The sequence below is a fragment of the Falco biarmicus genome, chromosome 8 (assembly GCF_023638135.1).
Source record: "Falco biarmicus isolate bFalBia1 chromosome 8, bFalBia1.pri, whole genome shotgun sequence".
Lineage (NCBI taxonomy): Eukaryota > Metazoa > Chordata > Aves > Falconiformes > Falconidae > Falco > Falco biarmicus.
In genome coordinates, this window is record NC_079295.1 from 56,246,229 (window position 1) to 56,268,015 (window position 21,787).

Genomic DNA, 21,787 nt, shown 5'->3' on the forward strand with positions numbered 1-21,787 from the left:
CTCGAGTCCTGCTGGGGGGGGGGCACGGTGGGGGGGCAGCGCACGGCCGGGCACAGCCCCACGTAGCAATATATATCGAATTTATTTACATTCACGTCCGGTAGACCCCCCGCCCGCGGCACCGCTATGTACATAAGGCCAAGTGTAAATACTTGAATGCACTTAATACAGAATTAAAAAAACGGTCTTTACACAACACGGCACGGGGCCTGGGGGCAGCTGGCCCCACACGCAGACAGCACGACGGCACCGCACGCACGACGCACACCCAGTGCCCCCCGGCGCCCACCACGGGGTCCCCGGGGCCAGGCTGAACCCCGCCACCACAGTGCTGGGGGCCTGGCTGCCGTGGGGCACAGGCGTCCCTCTCTGCGAGGGGGCCGGGCAGCCCTCCCTGTGGGCTGTGGGGCAGTGGGGGCCCGGGGGCCGGCCAGGGACCCCTCCTGCCCCATGGCGGTGGTCCCCTGGGAGTAGGGTTGGGGCCCCTGCCGCACTCAGCACTCAGCCTCAGAGACGGCGAAGAGGGCACCGTCCTGCTTGCCCACCTCGGCCACGGCGGCGGCCAGCTGTGAGAGGTTGCCGTTGGGGAAGTGCCGCGCTTCCCACAGGTTGAGGATCATGGCCGTAGGGCTGGCCTTCGAGGCGAAGAAGCTGAGATGGCTGGGGGGGGACGGGGACGGGGACAGAGGGACCACATCAGAGCACAGGGATGGCTCCACACCCCAGGACAAGCCCAGTGCTGGCCTCACTTCTGGCACCATCCCACTCCCAGGGTCCCACAGCATTCCAGCATCCCTCCAGAGGTGCAGGATGAAGCCAGAAGCCCCCTGTCCCTATCCACCACGCCACCTTGTCCCCGTCCCCAGCACTGTCCCCATCCTGAGCTACCTGTCAAGGTTGAGCTTCTGGGCCAGTGTCCTCCAGTCGGCTCCCCGGGTGCCTGGTGGGTCCAGGCTGCTGATGATCTTCTGGCGGATGAGGAAGGGGATCTTGAAGGCACTGGGGCCCACCAGGGCTGGAGCGCCCACCTCACTGTCAGGGACCAGCCAGTCTGAAAACCTCGCATCCTAGGGGAGAGTGCCAGGATGGGGGGTGGGGATGTGAGCCCAGCCCGGGGTCACCCCCAGGAGCGTCTCCCAGCCCTGCCCTCACCTTGGCGATGTTGAAGTTGACGGTGAAGCTCTGCCCGTCACCCTCCACCTGCCAGACCCAGATCTTGCAGGCCAGCTCACAGGTGCTGGGGCTCAGGCGCTCCAGGGTGAAGGTGCAGTGCAGGAAGGGCTGCAGCCCGCTCCAGATGTGGTAGAAGGGGATTTCCTGCGGGGGGGGGGTGGGGGTGGTGGGGTCAGAGCGGCAGGGACACCCTCCCTGTCCCCTCCCCCTCCCAGCTGGGCTCCTCACCTGGTAGCTGGCAAGGAGTTTGCTCTTCCAGAGGGAGCTGGGCATGTCGTGGATGGAGAGGCGCAGGTTGTGGTAGCTGTCCTTGAAGTGCAGCACACGGGGGGCTCCGATCAGCTGCCCCCCCAGCTGCTTCTCCAGCTGGATCACCTCCTGGCAGCACAGACAGCAGTCAGGCAGGAGATGCTGCAGCCTGGAAGCCCAGCCCTGCCTGCACATCACTCCAAGCCGGGATGGGGGGATTGCCTGGGGACCCCCGGTACCTTGAGGACATCCTGGGTGTCACTGAGGCAGTAGACACGGATGTTGTACTCGAGCGACGGGCAGGCGGCCGGTGCAAACAGGACGAGCTTGAGGCGCTTGGAGGCCGCCATGCTGAGGGACTCCCCCACCAGGGCGAAGCGCCCCAGCTGCTCCGTGAAGATGTAGCAAGCCTGCGCTTCCAGCTGGCAGTAGTACAGCTCCGTGCATGGCTCAGCACCCAGCTGCAGCACGTCCTGCGGCACCCAGGTGGAGATGCACCCCGGGCATGGGCATCCCCCTGAACCCCGATCCCCTTGCCCCCTGCCAGCACTCACCTCCCACGTGCCCTCGCATGACTGCTTCTTCAGCCGGATGCTCCAGTTCTCAGCGCTGGCCTCCACACAGTGACCCATGGCCAGGATGGCAGGGCGGGTGAGGAGGACCCCGGGGGGGCCACAGCTGACGATGGGGCTCAGCAGCGTCTGGCAGCCGGCCAGGGGCAGCCTGGGGCAGCAACGGGAGCAGCTGAGCAAGGATGGCTACCCCCAGCAGCCCCTTGCCCCTGCAGTCCTGGCACCTACCTCACCTCCTCCTGCTTGTGCAGGGTCAGGTAGACCTCGTAGATCTTCCCCCGTGGGATGGCATCGGGTGGGATGAGCAGGCTGATCCCTGGGTGGGGGGGTGCAGGTGTGGGGGGCTGAGCCCCATAGGGACCCACCCACACTGGGCGATGCTCCAGCACCCTGTGCCCCCCCACACCGTACCTGTGTTAGGGATCATCAGCCGCCCCCCCAAGAAGTTGAAGGTGCCATAGGCCATGTTGTTGGTGCCACGGGGCAGGGAGCGAAAGTAGCTCTGGGTGGAGAGCCGGGCCACGAAGTCGGCACCCTCGGCGGCGGGCGAGCTGTGGTGCAGCGTGTGCCGCCCGGTGCCCAGCGGGCTCAGCAGGTGCCCGTTGGGCAGCTGGAGCTTGGCTGGGCCGTCCTGGCGTGGGCAGAGCGAGCCCTGGTAGGTCATGGTGGCGGTGCTGAGGTCGGGCTGGATGGTGAGCAGGCTGGGGTTGTCTGTGGCACAGAGCAGGGGACCATGGTGCGAGGGCATGGAGGGGTCTGGGGAGTCCCCGCCGGCAATGCAGTGGCACAGCTGCCCCGGGGGACATGGGGCACAACAGCCCCCACTTCATGGTAAGGGCTCTGTGGGGCACAGCCATCCCTGGGGGGTCCAAAAGTCATCAAGCCCCTGCCCCATGGCACAGACCCTCGGGGCACTGTCACCCCTGGGGTCCCCGGAGTACACAGCACCGAGCCAGGGCATAAGCTCTATAGTGACCAAGGACCCTACAGGACAGAGAGCCTCCACCCACAGCCAGGGACCCTACATGGCACAAAGCACTGACCCTGCACTCGGGGACCCTTTAAGACACAGCGTCCCTGTCCCGAGGTCAGGGATCCCCTAGGGCACGGAGCCCCCACCCAGGGCTAGGGAGCTCAGGGGGCACACAGCCCCTTCGCAGGGACTCCACGGAGCACAGAGCCCCCAGCCAGGGCCAGGGACACCCTGGGGAAGACAGCCCCTGCCCAGAGCCGCCTGGGGGCACGGCCACCTCCAGGTCCCGAGGGACACCATGTCCCAGCGTGGGTGCACAGGCCCGTCCCCGCAGCCCTCACTCACCGGCCTTGCTGGGTTTGATGCTGACGGGCTGGAAGCCAGCAGTGAGGATGGAAGAGTCGGCTACATCAGCGTCCAGGCCCCCCTTCTTGCGGCAGTACACCAGCACCCCCACCAGCAGCAGCAGCACCAGGCACACGGCCACGGCCACCAGCCCCACGTACAGCGCCACGTCCTCCGCGCCGGGGGTGGCTGCACGGGGCAGGGCGTCAGCACGCACGGTCACCCCCAGTCCTCCAGTGACAGGGCACAACCCCACCGTCCCTGCCGTGCTCACCGTGGCTGCAGAGCTCAGAGGTGCAGTTGCGGGTGTCCAGCTCAGGTCCGTGGCAGTCCTGGCCCCCGTTGCGCGGCGCTGGCTCCGAGCACTCCCGGCTCCGCCAGTGGGTGCACTCAGCCCCACACACTGACCACTTGCTCCACTCCGACCAGGCACCATCCACTGTGGGCACAGCCAGGGGTCAGCGCCCCACTGCCACCCGCCTCCCCTGCCCCAGGGCCGGCAGAGATGGACACACGGGGGGGGTGGGGGTGGGAAGACGAGACACCCCGGGGGGACAGGGACTGCGATGGGTGCAGTGGGGAGTGCAGCATCGGCACAGCAGGGGTGGCGGCAGCGCCCTGGGCAGGGTGGGTACCTGGGCAGAGGGTGGTGCAGGCGGTTTTCTGCACATTTTGGCCCTCACAGAAAGCCCCCCCGTTGAGGGGCGTGGGGTTGGTGCACGTCCGGCTCCGCTTCTGCCAGCCCCGTCCACAGCTGGTGCTGCAGCCCGACCACTGCGTCCACGTCGACCAGCCGCCGTTCACTGGGTGGAGAGGGACCCGTCAGCGCCCCGCAGGACAGGGGGTGTGGGGAGGGACAGGACGGGGAGGAAGACACCAGGGCAGCATGGTGGGGACAAGCGTGGCAGGACTGTACCGTAGACAGTGATGGCAGCGGAAGCACTGCGGCGACGCGCCACGATGTTTTTGGCCACGCAGGTGTAGTTGGCAGTGTCGGCCAGGCGAGCCTGCCGCAGCACAAGGCTGTGCTCCGGTGTCACGTAGACGTTGGCATCCAACGCTGGGTCCACCAGCTCCTCGTTGCGCAGCCACTCCACCTGCGTGGGGCATGGGGACGTCACTGGGTGCCCAGACAGGCCACCCCCTCGGGCAGCACACATGGCATCCCCATGGGCAAGGGGCACCCTCGGCTGCGTCCTGCCCTGCTGGCCCACAGGGACTCACCTCGGCGGGGGGGATGCCCTCGGGAGGGCGGCATGGCAGCACAATGCCCTGCTCGATGGAGACCTCCCTGGCTGTCGGCTCTTGCTCGAAGTTCTTGCGCAGATCTGGGGAGGCGCAGGGGTGAGGGGGGGGCCAGGGCCAGCGCCCCGCGTGCCATCCGGGCACCCGCAGACACTCACAGGCGATGCGCACGAAGGCTTTCTGGCTCTTGGTGGTGCCAGAGGAGCTCCAGGCCACGCACTGGCACCAGTACTCCTCCAGCCCAAAGATCTTCTCCACTTGCTGACGGGTGACCTCGATACGCACCTCCATCACCGGCAGCCCTGCCACCAGCGGGCAGCACGTCAGCACCAGCACACGGGGAGCAGTCCTCGCAGCCCCGGCGCCATGCAACCCTCCACCAAGAGCACTGCACATGGCTCCCGGCGACAGGGGCCAGCGCCATCCCTCCCACCAGTGCTCACCGGTGCTGCGGTCAGTGCTGTGCTGTGTGACATGATCGCCCTGGTGCACCCACTCGCCGTTGCACTTGAAGTAGATCTGGGTGGCAGGAGTAGCGCGGCAGGCCAGGCTCACCGCCTTGTTCTTCACGATGTAGACGTCCTCCGGCTCCAGCTGGAAGTGTGGCAGCAGGTCCGGGGACGCGCCGGATACCGGGTTGGCCACAGTCGCGCTTTGCTGAGCACCTGTGGGGAGAGGGGGCTCGGCCACCTCCAGCGTGCCCGGGCTGGGTGATCGCCTGGGCTAGCGTGGCCCCATGCCGGTGGCCCCGTGCCTCATCACCGCCCCCCCTGGCCAGCAATGCGACAGCCCCCTCCTCACGCCGCCATCCATCAGGGAGAGCAGCCGCGTGGCGGCTGCGCCCACTGAACCCGCACCGATCCCTCATGTCCACACTTAGCACTAATGAAAAGGAAATGTAGTGTGACCAACAAGGGCCATCGCTCATGCCTCCCCGGGTGCCCGCTGGCCCCCCTCCCCAGCATGCTGCCAGGCGCCGCCTGGGGGCCACATCCTGCCCCACCATGCCCTGGAGGGGCACAGGGATGCAGGGTGAGTGCTGGGGTGTGTATCCCGTGCCCTGGGGACACGGCAGGGTGGCACAGCAGTGTGCCCCATCCTGTGCCAGGCCCACCCACCCAGGAATGGGCACAGGCATGGCACATGGGGGGCTGTCTGTCTGCAGTGTCCCCAGGGTGGTGAGGGTGGCTTGGGGCTGCACACACATCTCTTGGGCGGTCGGGCATCCCCCAGCTTTGCTTGCAGGCTGTGGGTGCCATGCACAAGGGCAGGGTCCTTGGGACAGCAGTGATGGGCCGTGGCATGTAGGACGGTCCCGTGGTGCCCATGTCCCCCAGCCCGAACATGGCCAGGTGCCCATGCCCCTCCCACCCCCCCAGCACCTGCTGCAGAAAGAGTTAATAAACCAGGGCCCTAAATAAGCATTTGATTAACAAACGATAAAATAGCGATTGTGTCACTGAATGAAGCTGTAATTGCTGCTGCTAATTGGCTGGTTAGGATTTAATAAGCAATTAAATGGGATGGAATGCGCAGTAATTAAGTGCCTTGGTTTGGCAACCACTCGCCGCTCCCCATGCGCCCGTGAGACCCCCCACTGCCCACGGGACCCCCACTGCCCGTGCCCACCCTGGCTGGCTCCCGCCTGGCACAGCCACCTGTGTGACAGGGACATTGGGGACACAGGGGTCCCTTGGGCCCTGGCTGAGTTCCCCCGGGGGGCTCTGAGTCCCGCTGCTCCCCCCAGCTGGATCAGGCCCCTCCAAGTGAGGGAGTGGGCGCTGAGTGAGCCCGCTGCGACGCCCGCTGGGATGGGCAAGGTGCAGCAGCTAATTTACGCGGGGAAGATAAACGGCAACCATAACGCGCTGGCTATTACCCCATCAGCACTTTTACAATGTCGCTGGCAATTAATTTAATTAAAACCCCTGTCGGGGATATATAGGCATTTCATATTTCACTGGTTTAACGACCCCCCCAGCCGCAGCCTGGGGCCAGCCTGGGGGGTCACGGCGCGGACAGGCGCTGCGGTCCCCAGCCCGTGCTGGGCTGTTGTCCCCAGTGCCAGCTGCAGCATGGCTCGCCGCAGCACCCATGCCTCTGCCGCGCCACCCGCTCAGGTACCCCTGGGTGCCCACGCTGCACTTCCCATGCTGGCACGCAGGGCTCCATGCTGCTCCAGCCAGGGAGCTGAGATAGGCAGAAAGGCAACCCGATTTATTTATTACATACCAGCTTTGCCGCTGCACAGCACCGCCGCTGCCTCCTGCCTGGGTGGCTGCGGCAGGCACGTCGGGTGAACAGGGGAGCGGTGCTGCGGGGACCAGCCTTTTAATCACACATGAAATGAGTACAGCAGTTGCCAAGCTGCCTGTCTATCCATCACGGCTGAGCAGAGGGGTGCGGGAAGCCTGGGGCCAGCAGCAATGGGTGTGGGAGGCAGGATGGGCACTGAGCCCCCTCACCCCAACTGGGGTGCCAGGTGCCTTGGGGGCCGGGTGGGACCACGGGCACAAACAAAGCTGGGGACATGCAGGAAGCGGCAGAGCCAGGGGGCTACCAGGCACCCCACAGAGCCCTCCAGCCCGATGCTGTCCTGCTGGGCACCGTGCCCGGCACTGGTGGGGCTCTGCGCGGTGGTGCAGCCATGGACGGAGCCATGGCACGGCTGGGAGACTGAAGCTGGCCTGGGGCCCTGGTGCGGGAACACAAGGGGCTGTGGTTTGGGTGCCCCCTGCACCACAGGCACCCCGTCCATGATGGGCACCCCATGCACCATGAGCACTGCATGCACTCTGGGCACCCCACGCAGCACGGCTGTGCCAAACACCACGTGTATCTTGTGCACCATGGGCCGCCCCATGTCCCAGGAGCCCCCACATTCCGCAGACACCCCATACAGCACGGGCACCTCTCACACCACAGACACCCCACACAGCGTGGGCACCCCCAGCCCGTGGGTGCAGCGTGGGCACCCCGTGGGCAGCGGCCCCCCACGCGGTGCTGTGCCGGCTCCGCATCGGCCTCGCTGCTCACCTGCCGCTGCGTTGTCATGGAAACAGGCGAGATGCTTATGTCACCTTGGCAAAGGGAACCGGAGAACTTCGGCGAGGATGGGGAATGGGAACCAGGGGGACAGTGGGGCGCTGGGTCCCACTCACCCCTAGGACTCCCCCCGCCGTGGCAGAGGCACAGCCCCGGCCAGCCGCTCTCCCGGTGGCCAAAGGGGTAATTGGGAGCGCGGTTTGCTACAGCACCAATAAATCACGGCCGGTAAAGCCAGTGCATTAAGCAGGGCTTTATTATCAATTATCCCCCACCCACGTGGGCTAACGAGTGTGCAGGCAGGCCTGATGAAGTGGGAGGGGGCTGGGGGCTGAGCTGGGGTGCAGGGCTGCAGCACCCACCTTGGGGTGCAGAGGGGATGGGGACACCCTCGCTATGGGCTCCAAGCACCCACCTTCACCCCACCATTGCCAGACCCCAACAGCTCCCGGCCCCCTCCCCATGTACAGAGCCCCCCTAGCTCCCTGTGCCCCACAGCCGCTGCCACCCTGGGTGGCCACACAGCCCCTCGTCCTAGTGCCTGGGCCCCCCCCGGCATCAGAAACACCAGGTGTACTAGTCACTGAGTAGAGAGGGACTGCAGTACACTGCATTGCCCAGCGGGGAGGGGGTCCTGCCAGGACCCACCAGGCACCAGCAGGTGCACCCCCAGCCTGATCTCTCCGGTCCCCAAGGGCCCAATCCTGACCTAGTGCTGGTGCCACGCTCCCCGCCGGTGCCAACAGCAGCATGCCAGGCGCCTTGGTGCCTACTGCAGGGAGACGCCGGGAAGGTCAGTGTGTTCTTGGCGAGGAAAGGCTGCCCGGCGGTGGCTGCGGCAGCGCCAGCCCCAGCACCGGCGCACCAGCATGTGGGTTCGGCACAGCTGCCCCTGGGAGAGATCAGGCAGCTGCCTGCAGTGGGAGCGTGCTCCAAAGGCACGGGTCCACCCCGAATGCTGCCACCCAGCCGGGCCCAGTGTAACGGCTGTCCCCAGCAGGGCACCGAGCCGTCCCCAGCAGCCCCAGCCTCCCTCTGCCCCCATGCCCTGTCTGCACCCCTGCCTGCTGCCCTGGGGGTCCCTGCAGCGGAGTGGGGACCTTGACGGCGGCACCTCCTCTACTGCCCTGCTATGCCCCCCTCCAGGGACCTCCCCAAATCCCGTGGGCTTTGCAGCCAGCATATTCCATCCCAGCTGGCACCCCATCCATCGTGCCCGCGCCAGGCCTGGCACACAAATCACACAAGATTTCTTCGCACTTTGCCGGCACCCAGCCTGCACCCCAGCAGCAGGTAATTAAAGCAATAATTGTTACTGATTGCACCAGCCTAAACGAGTGAAGAGTGGGCATCAAGGGGAGGGCAGAGGGTGCCCACATGTGTCCAGAGGAACCTGGGGGTGCCAGCCCTGCTCACCATCCTGCACACAGGGGTCCCTGCTGACAGCACTTTGCTCTCTGCAGGGCACAGAGGAGGGGAGCTGGCACAACTCACCAAAAACCTTGTCTGAGGCTTTGAACAGGGCACCATCCTACCAGGAGCGACTGGCTCTGAGCCACAATGAGCTGCTGCTGCCTCCAAGAGACCTCCAGACAGGGGCTGTGGCATCACCTGGCACTGCCCAGCTGCCCACGGCTGCTCCAACACTCACGTGGAGCATCTGGGCATCAGGAAATGCTCCCCTTGCACCCACCTTCCCACCCACACAGCCCCCATGGTGATGCCAGGTGGATGCTGATGCCAGCCGCAGCTGGGCAGGGAGCCAGCAGGGTCAGATGCCAACACCCGGCAGCATAGCCTGGCTCCCGGCCAGTCTGGTGCATGGCGAGCACTGGGGACAATGCAATGACGGGCACAGAGTGCCAACACGTCCCCTGTGCTCTAATGCGCACAGTGACCCCGGGGGTGCCCCTGCCTGCCCCAGGACTGCGTCCCCAGTTTCCCCGTGCATCCCCATGAGCCAGTCACTGTCCTGGCCCCCCAGGCATGTGCCCCACATATGTCAGCCCCACGGCCGCGGGAGAGGCTGGTGGAGGTGGCGGGGTCCAGAGGGTGCCTGTCTCCTGGCGAGCGCATGGCAGTGTCTGGGTGCTGATTAAGCGAGTGCTAGTTATGAATGAATTAGTCAGGCGGGTTTGCATGACAATAGAGCTGCCTAATTACGGATTTGAGCTGATAACACTCTCCCCATTACATGCAATTAGCATGTGCCAGGGTGGGCAGAGCTCCCGGTGGGCTGCACCCTTGCCCCACTCCAGCACCTACCAAGGGGGCTGCATGGCCCCAGCCATGTCCAAGCCTGGCCCATGGTGCCCCGTGCCCAGGGTCTGGGGACAGTGGTGCCAGAAAAGGCAGCCAGGGGTGGCAGCCCCTCCCCAGGGACCACCTCTGACTGCCTGGGGGCTACCAGCCCTGGCACCCAGTGCTGGGCACCATTCCCCGGGCACCCACAGAGGCGGTCCCCTCTTGGCCACATGGCATACACAGAACCCTGTTCCCTGCCAGCCCCGGGTGCCCACTGAGCCCCACAGCCCCCACAGCATGCCTGCAGGACCCGTGCCAATCTGTGCCAGCCCCTGTCACCAGCACTGCACAGGGAGACAGTCCCACCTGGCCCCAGCTTGGTGAAGGGTGGAGGGCTCCTCCAGCCCAGCCTGGCACTGGGATGGATGGGTCACGACTGGCCCAGACCCACATGCTGGGGCTGTCACTGGGGTCCTGAGCCTGGGGACCTGAGCAGCTTTCTCCTTCAACTGACAGTGAAGAGCAAACACTCCCGCTGAGCCCTGGCCCTGCTGGGAAGAGTGTCAAGGTCACCCTCAGCCCCGCGTCCCTGCTGGAGTGGGGAGGGAAGGTGGGGGGGAGCCGGGCAGTGCTCCCAGGTCCAGCCCCACAGCCTCTTCCCCTTCCCACCCATGGGTGGCACACGCTGGTGATGGCACCCACAGCACCCTACAACCCTGTGGCAGCAAAGGCTGGCCAGAGGGGGCTGGGACACAAGACCCCCATCCTATAGGCAGGAGCCTGGGCAGGACAGGGTTCTGGGGGGGCAGGGTGAGCTGTAACCTACTTGACACCTGGAAGAAACACCCAGAGAGCAGGCAGGTAGCAGGGCCAAGGGGTACTGGGCAACTACTGGGCCTGACTGGACAAGGACAGAATACCAGTGTGCCCAGTCCATTGCCTGCCCACCCCAGCCTGCCTGCAGGCAGGCACGCACATGGCGCACAGAGCACTGCTGGCAGCAAGGGTGCACCCCTGGGTGCAGGGTAGGACATGGTGAGACACGAACGGCATGCAGTCCCCGTGACATCATCCCTCAGGCACTGGCACCACTGCCAGGGTGGTCCTGCGTGCTGCCAGCCAGTCAGGTGGGACAGGTGCTCAGCTGTACCCATGGCTGTGAGGTGTGCACGGTGGCTCCAGGGATGCCAAGGCCCTGGCAGCACTGCCAGTGCCCCGGTTCCCTCCCGCAAGCACCTGCCAGGCGCTGCACAGTTTGATGTAGTGCCATCCCCGCGTGGCACTGAGCCAGAACAAACAGCCCTGGGCAGGCTGCGTCTGCCGCACGCTCGCACTGACAGCCGGCATGGCAGCTTCCCGGCTGCCCGACGTGCACCAGCCCTGCCCGCTGCCCTGCCCTCCTGCCTGCCCCGTGGAGGCACCCGTGCCCAGGTGGGTGCAGGTTGTGGGGCACTGATGGGATGCAGTGACCTGTGATGCCAGGCTGTGGGGCACCTGAGGGTCCCAAGGAGCCTGGTGAAGCTGGCAGCACCATGTGGCTCATGCATGGTGACAGCAGAGCCCACAGCCCTGGCCAGAGGAGCTGAGGCAGGAGCCGACGTGGGGCAATGGCCAGCCTGGGGGCAGGAGATGCACAAGGACCTGGCACCAGCTGCCACAGATGCCAAGGGGAAGGGCCCACCAGAGCACTGGGCAGGGGTAGCTCTGGGGAAGGACCCTGCCCCTGTGCCCTTACCCACCGGACAGCACAGCAGTCGAGCAGGGCAGTCCCCACGCCTGGGGTCCTTGTCCCTCACTGCTGCCTGCCGGTGAGCCCCAGCCCCTGCTGCTGCTCTCCCCCTTTCCCGGCGGGCACTGGCAGCAGAGCAGGCAGCTGGCACAGCACCAGGGATGCTGCTCCACGGCAGCAGGCAGGGGCCCTTTGCCTGGATACCCGGATTCCTCCATCCCTAACTCGTGGCTCTGTGTCCCCGGGGAAGAGGTGCCCCTGCCCTGCCATGCTGTGCCATGCTGTGCCACGCCACGCTGGGCTGGAGCAGCACCCGGTGCACAGAGGCCCGGCCTTGCCACATCTGTGTCGAGTGGCAGCCGCGCAGGTGGCTGGGCTCCGTCGCGCCGTGGCCGCTGTGAGCTGCCTGCCAAGCGAGTGGCAGGGACAAGCTCCCGCACCGCACTGCCCTGAGCCGGTGCTGGCACTGCCGGGCCCCCCCACACCTCCTGCCGCACAGCCGACATGGGGTGGCCCGGTGCACCCCCTGTCCCACTGCCCCCTCTGTCCCACTGCCCCCCACTTCCATCCATCCACCCCACGGATGCCGTGGGGACAGCAGTACTCCATGCGCTGCTGGGGGCCGGTCCCCACAGCCCCCTGCATATGGGGTCCCCTGCACCCGAGGGGTGCCCACCCACCGCGCCAGTTCTGCAGTGACCCCCAGAGACGGGGCCACGCTGGGAGCACTGGGCGCGGGGTCCCTGGGGGTGCCCGGCTGGGAGAGATGGGTGCGGAGAGCACGGGGGGCTGCCTCCTCCCGGGTGCCCGCTGTGCCCGCCCGGTACACCGAGCCGGAGCTAACGGACGTCTCCGGTGGCCGCAGGAGGGTCGGTGGGCCGGGACCCTCGGGCGCGGAGGGGTTCCTCCCCCCCAGACCCCCCGCAGAGCGCACGTCCAGCCCCGCGCAGCTCCCCGCCCCCAGCCCGGTCCTTTGTCTGCAGCCGCCACTTCCAGACTGCCGTGACACCTGCCAGCCGCCGCCAGCCGCGGGCACCCGCCGCACCCCCCGGCCCCCCGACCCCCGGCCCGGCAGCCGGTGCCGCTCAGCCCCGGGGGTCCGGCCCAGGCCGCTGCCCTCCCCCCGCCGGCTCCTGCTCGGGGCGGGGGGCAGCGCCGGGGGCCGCCGGGCTCCGGACCGTTCGCGTTTGCGGCGACACCGCTGCAGCCCCGCACACCCCCCGTGCCACGGCCACCCCCGTGCACCCCCGCGGCGTGCCAGCACCCATGCGGGCTACCCCGTCACCACGGTCCCCCGTGTCCCGGCCAGGTGATGGAGACGGCAGGGACCCCGTGTCGCCGCAGGGATCCCGTGTGGCGGCAGGGACCCCGTGCCGAGGGTAGGGATGCTGTGCGTGGGGCAGAGGCGCCGTGCGTGGGGCAGGGACCCCGTGCGTGGGGCAGATGCGCTGCGGACACGCGTGGCGGTGCTGGCGGGGCCCCGTGGGGGCAGAGCCGTGCCGGCGAGGCGACGAGCGCCAGCCACCCGGTCCGGGGCAGCGCCGGCTGGGCACGCGTGTGCGGCCGTGCGTGGGCACGGGGCGGGGGCGGCGGCAGTGCCTGCCGTGGGGCCGGGGGCGTGCGCCCTGCCCGGGAGGGCATCTCGCGGACCCCCCGGTACCGCACAGCCGCTCGGACACCCCGCACAGAGACCGGTCCCCGGTCCCCGCTTCCCGCCGCGCCCCGTCCCCGGGAGGGCACTCGGCTCCCCGCAGCACTCCCGCCCGCCGCCGCTCCCCGGGTGACCTTGCCCAGCGCCCGGTGACGGCTCCCCGCCGCGCGTGTCCGTGTCCCGTCCCCCCCCACCCCCGGAACCCGGTGCCCGCGGGGGGCGCGCGGTGACTCACCGGCGGCGGCGAGGAGGGCAGCGGCGAGCAGGGCACCGAGCGGCCCCGGCGCGGCGGCGGCGGGGGCGGCGGCGGCGGGGGCCCGGCGGCGGCGCGGCCGCGCACCCATGGCGCGCCCCGCGGAGCGCTGCGCGGCGCGGCGCGGGGCGAGGGAGCAGGGCGGGCCGCGCTCCGCGGCGCCCTCAGCGGGCCATGGCGCCACCGGCCCCGCCACCGCCACCGGCCCGGCCCCGCCGCTGCTGCCGCCCGCCGCCGCGCCGCTCCGCTCCGCCCGGGCGCCGCCAATGCGGGGCGGCGAGCGCGGACCCGCCCGCGGAAGGGACGGCGCAACAGCTGGGCGCGCCCCCGCCGCCGCCCCCCGCCCCGCGCCCCGCTCCGCACCACCGGCACCACGCTCCCCCCCGGCTGCATCTCCCCTCTGCATCCCGCCCCGCCCCGGGCCGGCGCGGGGGGCCCGCCACCCTCCCCCGTGCGCGGCAGCCCCCGGCGCGGCACCCCTGCGTTGCCTCCCCGCCGGGCATGGTGCAACCCCCTTCCCAGCGCGGCGTCGCCCCCCTCCCCCCCCCCCCGACATCCCCCCTGGCACGGCACCCGCCCCGCAGCCCGCTCTGCCCCAAGCCCCTGCTGCAGACCTGGGCCAGGCGATGTCCCCAAGCCCAGCCTGGCACCCCACGGCGGGGGCAGGGGGGGCACAAACCCAGGAGAAGAGGGTCCTGCCGGTACCTTCCTCTGCAGCATCAAGCCACCACAGGTCCGGCAGGTGGGTGCAGTGCCTTAAGCTGGAAAATGTCACAGTAGCAGGGCCACCATCTTGGTGGGAACATGTACCACTCGTGGGACCCCACCTCACTGCCATTCGTGGTACCCCACACTCAGCCAGGGGATTTGGTTCTGCCCTGGCTGCAGGATGTGGCCCCTTCCCTCCCCGTTGCCATCCATCCACCCAGCTGATGTGCCTGGCAAGCAGCACTGCTGTCACCAGCGGGCAGACTGCAGGGTGGGTAAGGGATGGGGGGCAGAGGGGGGTGAGGCTGCATTGAGGTGCCCTGAACCACATGAGAGCCAGAGCCTGTGCCTGCGGTGCCAATCAGCCCCTGTCCCCAGCGGTGAGGGCCAGGCAGTGGCTCCCAGCGCCATGCAGCAATAATTTCATTAACAGCTCCAGGAACAATTAACAACTGCTCTGATGCCTTCAAGAGCTGAAGCAGGTGCGAAGCCAGCATGGCTCTCCCAGGCATCACCGGCTGTGCCTTGGCCTCCATCTGCCCCAGCCCAGCGCTGGTGGTGTTGAGCAGAGCCGAGGCCACCACCGGCACAGCCCCAGAGTGAGGCCAGAGCCATCTCCCACCAGCACACACCTTGCCAGGCACCTCCAGTGCCAATATGGTTGTGTACTGGCCACGAGTGCAGGCTGGGCAGCACATGCAGGGTGGCATCCAAAGGGTGCCCACTCCCATCCCACTGTGCTGTCCCAGGCAGTGCCCTGAGCCCCAGCACATCTCGCACAGGCACTGGTGGGGGCCAGCTGGCAAAGGAGATCCCTGCCCATCCCGGCGGGCAGAGCCCCAGCACATCCATCGATAACCACCCTCCTTCAGGCTGGTTCATTATTACTGATGGCATTTGCATGGAAACAGGATGTTTTTACTCCTTGCGGCTCCATCTGCTTCTGCTGAAGTCACCGTGCTTCACATGAGCTCCCTGGGGGGCTGCCATGGGAACCGGGGCTGACTCCCCTGCAGTGCCGGGTACCCCAGCCTGGGCTCCTGCAGTGGCCAGACCCCCCAGCCAGGCAGCGGGGCAGAGCTGGGGGGGTGGGGTACACAGCAAGGCGCTGCCCTGGGGGACCTTGGCAGGGAGGGGGCTTGGGGCCCCGCGTGCGGTGCCAGCCCCATCTGCTCCTTGTGCCACTCTCCCGGGACAACTTCCAGCTACCTCTGCTGGTGCCACATTGGCAGTGCCAGCAACAATGCTCCTACCATCCAGGTGCCCACCACACCCACCCTGTCCTACCGCTCACCCAGGGGTACCAGTGGTGCCCAGTCCTGCTTTGGCTTCACCCAGTTCCTTCACCATGTGCTTGTGACACACGGTGCCACGTGGGTGCCGTGCCGAGGCTACATGGTCTCACCCTGTCCTGTGGCGCAGGCTGGCATGGCCAGGACATCAGTGGGGAAGTAGCAGGACGCACTGATGAATTAATAGACACTAATTAATACAGATTGGGGACATCACTTTCAATTCCACTTGCTCTCCCTCTTGCCGAGGAGGAGCTGAGGGGGCAGGTGAGCCAGATCCTACTCCACAGCCAGAGCCCTGAGCCCTGCTGCCAAAGGGCCATGCCAGCCTGACATGAGGTCTGTGGGGGCGCCTGGGACCCCTGACCACCTGTCAGCGTGTCATGAGGGGCTGCAGCACATGGGGAGCTGTGGGCTTCAAGGAGAGAAGCCTGGTGCTCAGCCAGCCCAGTGCCCCCAGCACAGCATGCTCAGCGCCTGGGCGTCCCATGATGGCCGCAGCCCCAAGGGGATGCTGGAAGTGCCAGCCCCACTGGATGCTGTAAATGGATTATTACTCGGAGTAATTAAGATGGAATTAAAAATTAATTCTCCTCTCCAGCACACCACGGTCATGGCTCAGCCGCGTGCTACAGCCGTTGTGTCAGGGCTTTCTCCTGAAAGAAACTGGATTGGGGTGGAGGTAGAGGGAGGGCATCACCTGGTAAGCGATGGTACCCGTGCTCCGCAACTGCAGCTGCCACCTCCCTGGGAGTGTCACCATGCTGGCACCGCTCCCCCTCACCACATGCCCCAGGCCACGTGTCCAGCAGGCCAGCCCAGGCGAGGCAGCTCCCACCCACTGCTGGGTGCAGCAGAGCCCCTGCCCATGCCGTGTCCGACCTCCTGCCTGGCCCCAGCAGGTGTGGGCAAGGCCAGCCATGAGATTTTCTAAACTCCCATCAAATATTTAAATAGGTATTTGAGCTCATGTATAATGGATTGCCTGCACACTGCCTCCCTATCCATTTGTGGTATTTAAGGAAGTCGAATATTAAACACCATTGTATTAGCAAAACCGCCGTCTGCCTAATTGAGTTACAAACGGGGAAGGTGCTGATGAATAAACAATGCATAATGCATGGCCCCATGAGCAGGATGCGGCCAGGCCCTCGGTGCTGGGCAGGGACCAGGCTGTGTACGGTGCTGGGGCCAGGAGGGTGCTCGGGCAGGGAGTGGGCACAGGTACTGGTGATGTTGATGGCAGAGCTGAAGGTGGGAGGAACACAAGTGCCATGCGAGGGACATGTGCCAGAGCATGGCACAGCATGGCATGGGAAGGCACGGCATGGCATTGGATATCCTGGGCCTCATCCTACACAGGGATGCTCAGAAACGGAGCCAATGAGAGCAACCCCAGCCGTGCAAGGAACAGAAAGATTATGAAAATGAAAAGTAAATAAATATGGATGTTGAGGACCTAATTCTGATAAGAGGATTTTCAAAATTAGCCATTTGCAAGAGTAGATTAATGGCACACAGTGCCGGGGGCGGGAAAAGCTCCATTAAGATGTGTGGCAAAGCCCATCCCAACACAGCCTGCTCCTCGCAGCCCCCAGCGCTTGAAGAGCTGCTCCCTGCTTTTTAAGGAGATGGATTTGCTGCTGCCAAGAGAGAAAACAGGGTGGCTGGAGGGGCTCGGGCACAGCGCAGTGCCACCCTGCATACACAGGTCCTGTGGCCACAGTGCCATGGCACCAGGACCTCACTGGAGAGCACTGGGGCCAGCAGTGCTGGGTGTCTGTGCTTGGGCAGACAGCAGGGTGGGCACGGTAGTGGCACATAGGCTGGGGTCCTCAGGGCTGTGCCTGGCACCCCCAGCCTGGGCGTAGGGTGGCTGCACCAGCGGCAGTGTGGGGCTGGGAAAGGGGGAGTGGGGTGAACACGTAGTGAAGGCACTGGCCTGTCACCCCATGGGTGCCCCGTGCCAGCCAGTTCAGTGGGTGCTCCCGGCCAGAGCTGGTGCTGATGCCGCCCGTGGCAGTAGTGTGGGTGCTGGGGCAGGGACATCTCCATACGCGCTGGGCTGCGCAGGGGCAGGAGGCTGCGGGGACTCAGAGGGGCTCTTTGCATCCTCTGGCTGGGATTTTCTATCCAAGCAGCCAAGCAGAAAACTCATTACAGCCTGGCACAAAGGCAGCGTCACTGTCCCCATCCCTGTCCCCATGCCTGGCTGGGGGCTGGCATGGCTGCGAGCAGCAGGAGGGTGTCCTGGACAGGGGCAGCCGGAGGGGCTGGAAGTGGCCATATGCTGTCCCCTACCACTGTCAGTCCCTTGTGCCCCTCACCCCAGCCCACGGCTTACAAGTCCCCTCCCCAGCCTGACACAGATCCCCTGCTCTTTGGCACAGGTCGGTCAGGTGTGGGTCTGAGGTGGGTGCCAGCATCTGCAGGGCCTCCAAGGCCATGTGTGGGGCAGGGCAGGGTGCAAGCAGCCCAGGCACCCTGAGTCCCTGGCGCTCCCGCAGCAGCAGTAGCAGCAGACAATTAATTAGCAGGGCAGTGGGAGAGCAGCCGGCGGAGCTGCGTGGGATCGATGGACGCATCGACCGCCCGGGAAACACCAGCCCTCCCAGCCAGAGATGTGGCACTGGGGTGGGCAATCAGGGAGCCAGGCAGGGAACCAGGTAGGGAGCCTGGCAGCCCCCCCGACCCCACAGCTGGGTGCTGGCGGGGGGGGGGGGGGGGGGGGGGGGGCTGTGGGCTGCAGCATCACCAGCCCACTCCAAGGGAACACCAGGGTTCACAGGGCCAGGAGGGGAAGGACAGGCACCGGTGGCACTGCCTGCTGTGTGCCCTGTGCCCCAGCAGCTCTGGGGATTGCAGCTGCTCCCCCCGAGCCAGGAGAGTGAGCGGTCCCTTTGCCACGCTGGGAGGACCTGGGGGTGTTAATGAAGCCGGGGGGGGGGGGCTCAATTAGCAGCTGTTGGGATGCATCTGTGTTGAGGGAGGTGCAAGCTGGTCCCTTAGAGCTGGCTGCATTGGCCGGTGCAGGCAAGGGACAGGGCTGCACCGTGCCTGTGCTGAAGGCTTGGGGACAGCATGGGCACGGTGCCTGGGAGGGGACAAAACCCTGTGGGCGTGTGCCACACAGACGAGGGGCACCCAGGCCATGGTACAGGGCCAGCAGAGCAAATCCCAAAGGGGTCATGGGCAAGGGACACAGGGCAGGGTGGTGGGGACAGCTCTGCCAGCAGCAGGGCGCTGCCTGCAGCTTGCTACAGCACTGTGCTGCAGCCATACCTGCAGGTCTGATGCCTGCAGGTCTGTGGCCACACATGTCCTGTCCCTGTCCCCATGCCTATCCCTGTCCCCATCCCACCTTCCCACTCCCCTCGCCTGCCTCTGCCAAGCAGGACGTGCCAGTCCGTCCCCGCGGGGAAGGAGAGTGCTCAGCCATGTTGCAGGAGCCTGGTTGTCATCCAGATGAGAACTGACAGCAAGGGGCTCTTCTCAGGTACAGGCTCCCTGCAGCACAGGGCAGGATTTAATGTTCCCTCTCCACCTCCTCTGCTGCTGGCACTGGGGATGGCCCTGCAGGCACTTAACCCCTTCCCGACCGTGCCAACCTCTCCACACAAAGCCCACCATGTCAACCCCACCGTGCAAACCCAGCTGTGCAAACTGTGCACTGCAGCCCTCTGTGCAAACCAGCTGTCGGAGGGCAGCAGCCCAGCACGGGCAGGCAGCACCAGCCCTGCCATGCCTGCCTGCTCCACACTGCAGGGACAGCAGGCAGGGAACAGGATCAGCAGGCAGAGCCCGAGACCAGGAGCAAGACCCATGGGTGCAGCCCCTCTGCTGCACCCTGCTGTGTCCTGCCTGGTGCGGGAGACCAAGCATGAAGGGGTCCATGGGCCCCTTGCCTCCCACATCTCCCACACTGACTGCTGTCTCCATGGAGGTTGTCATGGGAACGCTGTGCTGTAGGTGCCCCTCACCCTGGGTACCCCTCCTCACACGCCATGCTGATTCTGGATGGAGGACAAGCTCAGCCTGCACCCTCACCAGGGCCTGGCAGGGTGGGCAGAGAAGGCATGGGGCACCTCATGGGGGCTTGTCCCCCCAGGAGTGCTCAGAGGATGCTAGTGGTACCCAGGGATGGAGGTCCCCTGCATGCCCATGTCCCCCCTACCAGGGCCCAGAGCACCCTCATGGCCCCAGGAGGGTGATGGGGCAGGAAGGTGGGCACAGACACCATGGGAACAGTGTGGCGCAGCCCCAGCGCCAGCAGCCGCGCTGCCTGCCCACTCCCACAGTGAGCCAGCGCTGCCTGTTCTTCCCGGCCCACGCGCCAGCCACAGAGCCAGCAGCTCCTTCCCCAGTTACTTCGGGGGATTTTAACCCTGCAGCACCCACTGGTTGCAACGGGATGGGTGTCTGCACCCATCCTGGCACCAGGTGCGTGCCCGGGGAAGGATCTGTCCTTGCTGCCGGAGCTGCCAGAGCCGGTGGCGTAGGAAGAGGCTGTGCTGGCAGCCTGCCGAGCTGAGTCGTGGGCCAGCGGCGCCTGGCCCTGGCTGCACGCCAGCTGCCGGCAAGGTGACCCTGCATGGGCACCCAGCACCACATACCTGCACCGCCTGCCTGGAGAAGGGGACACGGGTCACCATCCCTGCACCAGCCCAGCGCCATGCTGCTGTGCCCACCCCTGCTGTGCCCCACAGCGACCCTGGCCCCACATTCCCCATCCCTGCGGTGCCATGCATGTCTCTGACCCCGCATCCTCCCCAGCCCCACATTCCCCATCCCTGTGGTGCCACGTATGTCCCTGACCCCGCATCCTCCCCAGCCCCACTGGGTGCCACAGCACCCTGACCTGTATCTCCTGCCCAACGCAACCCCTGGTCCCCCAGCTCTGTCCTTGCCAGCCCTCATGCCTTCACTGCCCCCTGCCCCCACCTGCAGCCCTGCCGCATGTCTGCTGCCATCTGCCTCTCCCTTTTGATTAGTATTAATTTTTAATTATGATTATTGACAGGGCTGCCAGCTTGGCTGCCAGCTGGGACAGCTGCCCAGCGTGAAACAGGCTGGGGGCAGCCCTGGCACTGCTGTGCTCGCTCAGTGGCTCCTGGCAACTGCTGTCCCTATCTGGGGGGTCCCCGAGTGCCTCCCACCCCCCTTTGTCCCCCAAGTAGGGACCCTGAAGTGCAGGAGCTGAGGATGGAGGCCATCATGTCACCAAAGGATGGGCTCTAGGGGGGCACTGCCAGCCCCCCAGCTGGCTGGGCTGCTTTGAGCCCATAAAGCCGTGGAGATAGATGGCCCCTATTACTTTTCCAATCAAACAAAACCCCACCGCGGCTGCACGTGAATGGCAATGAACCTCGGCACTGCGCCACAGCCTCTGCCACCAGCCCCCCTGCCTGCCCCAGGTAACCTTGGCCTCCCGGCATGGCGGGGCACAGGGCACCCCATTGCACCCAGGACGGCAGTGAGGGGACAGGGACAGCATGCCAGCCTGGCCTGGGGGGCAGCCCCCGGTGGGAGCCGGGCCAGGCAGTGGAGCAGGTTGAAGGGACAGAGGGACAGGCAGCCCCCGGCCCTCACCCACTTCACGCTGCCACTGCTGGGGTGGTGACACAAACAGGTGCCATTAACAGTACGGTGGATGGGGGGTCCCGGCACCCCACGTGCCTCCAGCCCCCGGCCCCAGCTTCAGCCGGGGCAGCCCGTGCCCCACTCGCTCCTGCCTGCCCCTCTCCGGGGCGTGGGGGCAGCTCTGCGGGCCCACCGCCAGGGCCGGCTGCCAGCGCTGCCGTGCCGAGCTGGCCAAGGCCGGGCGAGCGGCACCATCGCGTGGCGAGGGGCCGGCAGTGCAGGCGCAGGCAGCGCAGGCAGCGCAGGCAGCGCAGGCAGCGCAGGCAGCGCAGGCAGCGCAGGCAGCGCAGGCAGCGCAGGCAGCGCAGGCAGCGCCCCGCCCGCCTTCTCTCTTCAGTGCCCCCGACCCCCCCCGCCTGCAGACACCTCAGCCGTGCCCCCTCGGTCCTGCTGCCGGCCGTGGGGTGGGTGCTGCCTGCAGCACCCCTGGCCTGGGTGCCCTACAGGGGAGGGCAGCAGGGTCCTGTCCCCTTTGTCCTGCGCAGAAAGGCAGCTCAGGGCCAGCACATGATGCAAGGACATGGGGATGCTGCCTGGCATGCTGCGTGCCAGGGACGAGCTCCCCCCTCCCTGCTCTGGCAGCATCTCTTGGCTGGCACAGGGGGCAACACGGGGTGGTGGAGGGCAGGCAGAGCCCTGGCACAGCTGCCCCTGTGGCCCCAGAGAAG

At 66.6% G+C, this 21,787-nt stretch overlaps 1 protein-coding gene across 1 annotated transcript; it reads right to left on the reverse strand.

Annotated features, from left to right (window-relative positions):
* Window positions 1-63: 63 nt before the first annotated feature.
* On the reverse strand, window positions 64-13,745 carry UNC5A (unc-5 netrin receptor A). Its single transcript, XM_056350327.1, has 16 exons — window positions 13,462-13,745; window positions 5,001-5,222; window positions 4,716-4,859; window positions 4,537-4,640; window positions 4,229-4,409; window positions 3,948-4,115; window positions 3,587-3,751; window positions 3,313-3,501; window positions 2,406-2,705; window positions 2,223-2,310; window positions 1,977-2,145; window positions 1,662-1,895; window positions 1,402-1,551; window positions 1,153-1,317; window positions 889-1,067; window positions 64-660 (listed from the first exon to the last, which is right to left on the reverse strand). Exons 1-16 carry the CDS (start codon window positions 13,568-13,570, stop codon window positions 495-497), a joined length of 2,733 nt encoding a protein of 910 aa, XP_056206302.1. The 5' UTR covers window positions 13,571-13,745; the 3' UTR covers window positions 64-494.
* Between the last annotated feature and the right edge of the window lie 8,042 nt (window positions 13,746-21,787).

What these genes read in the sequence shown, in the direction of transcription:
- UNC5A (XM_056350327.1), bottom strand. Translation starts at nt 13,570, where the DNA reads ATGGGTGCGCGGCCGCGCCGCCGCCGGGCCCCCGCCGCCGCCGCCCCC. An exon ending in CAGCACTGACCGCAGCACCG is followed by an intron (nt 4,860 to 5,000) that starts GTGAGCACTGGT and finishes CGCTGGTGGCAG; the next exon opens with GGCTGCCGGTGATGGAGGTG. An exon ending in CATGCGAGGGCACGTGGGAG is followed by an intron (nt 1,896 to 1,976) that starts GTGAGTGCTGGC and finishes TGGGTGCCGCAG; the next exon opens with GACGTGCTGCAGCTGGGTGC.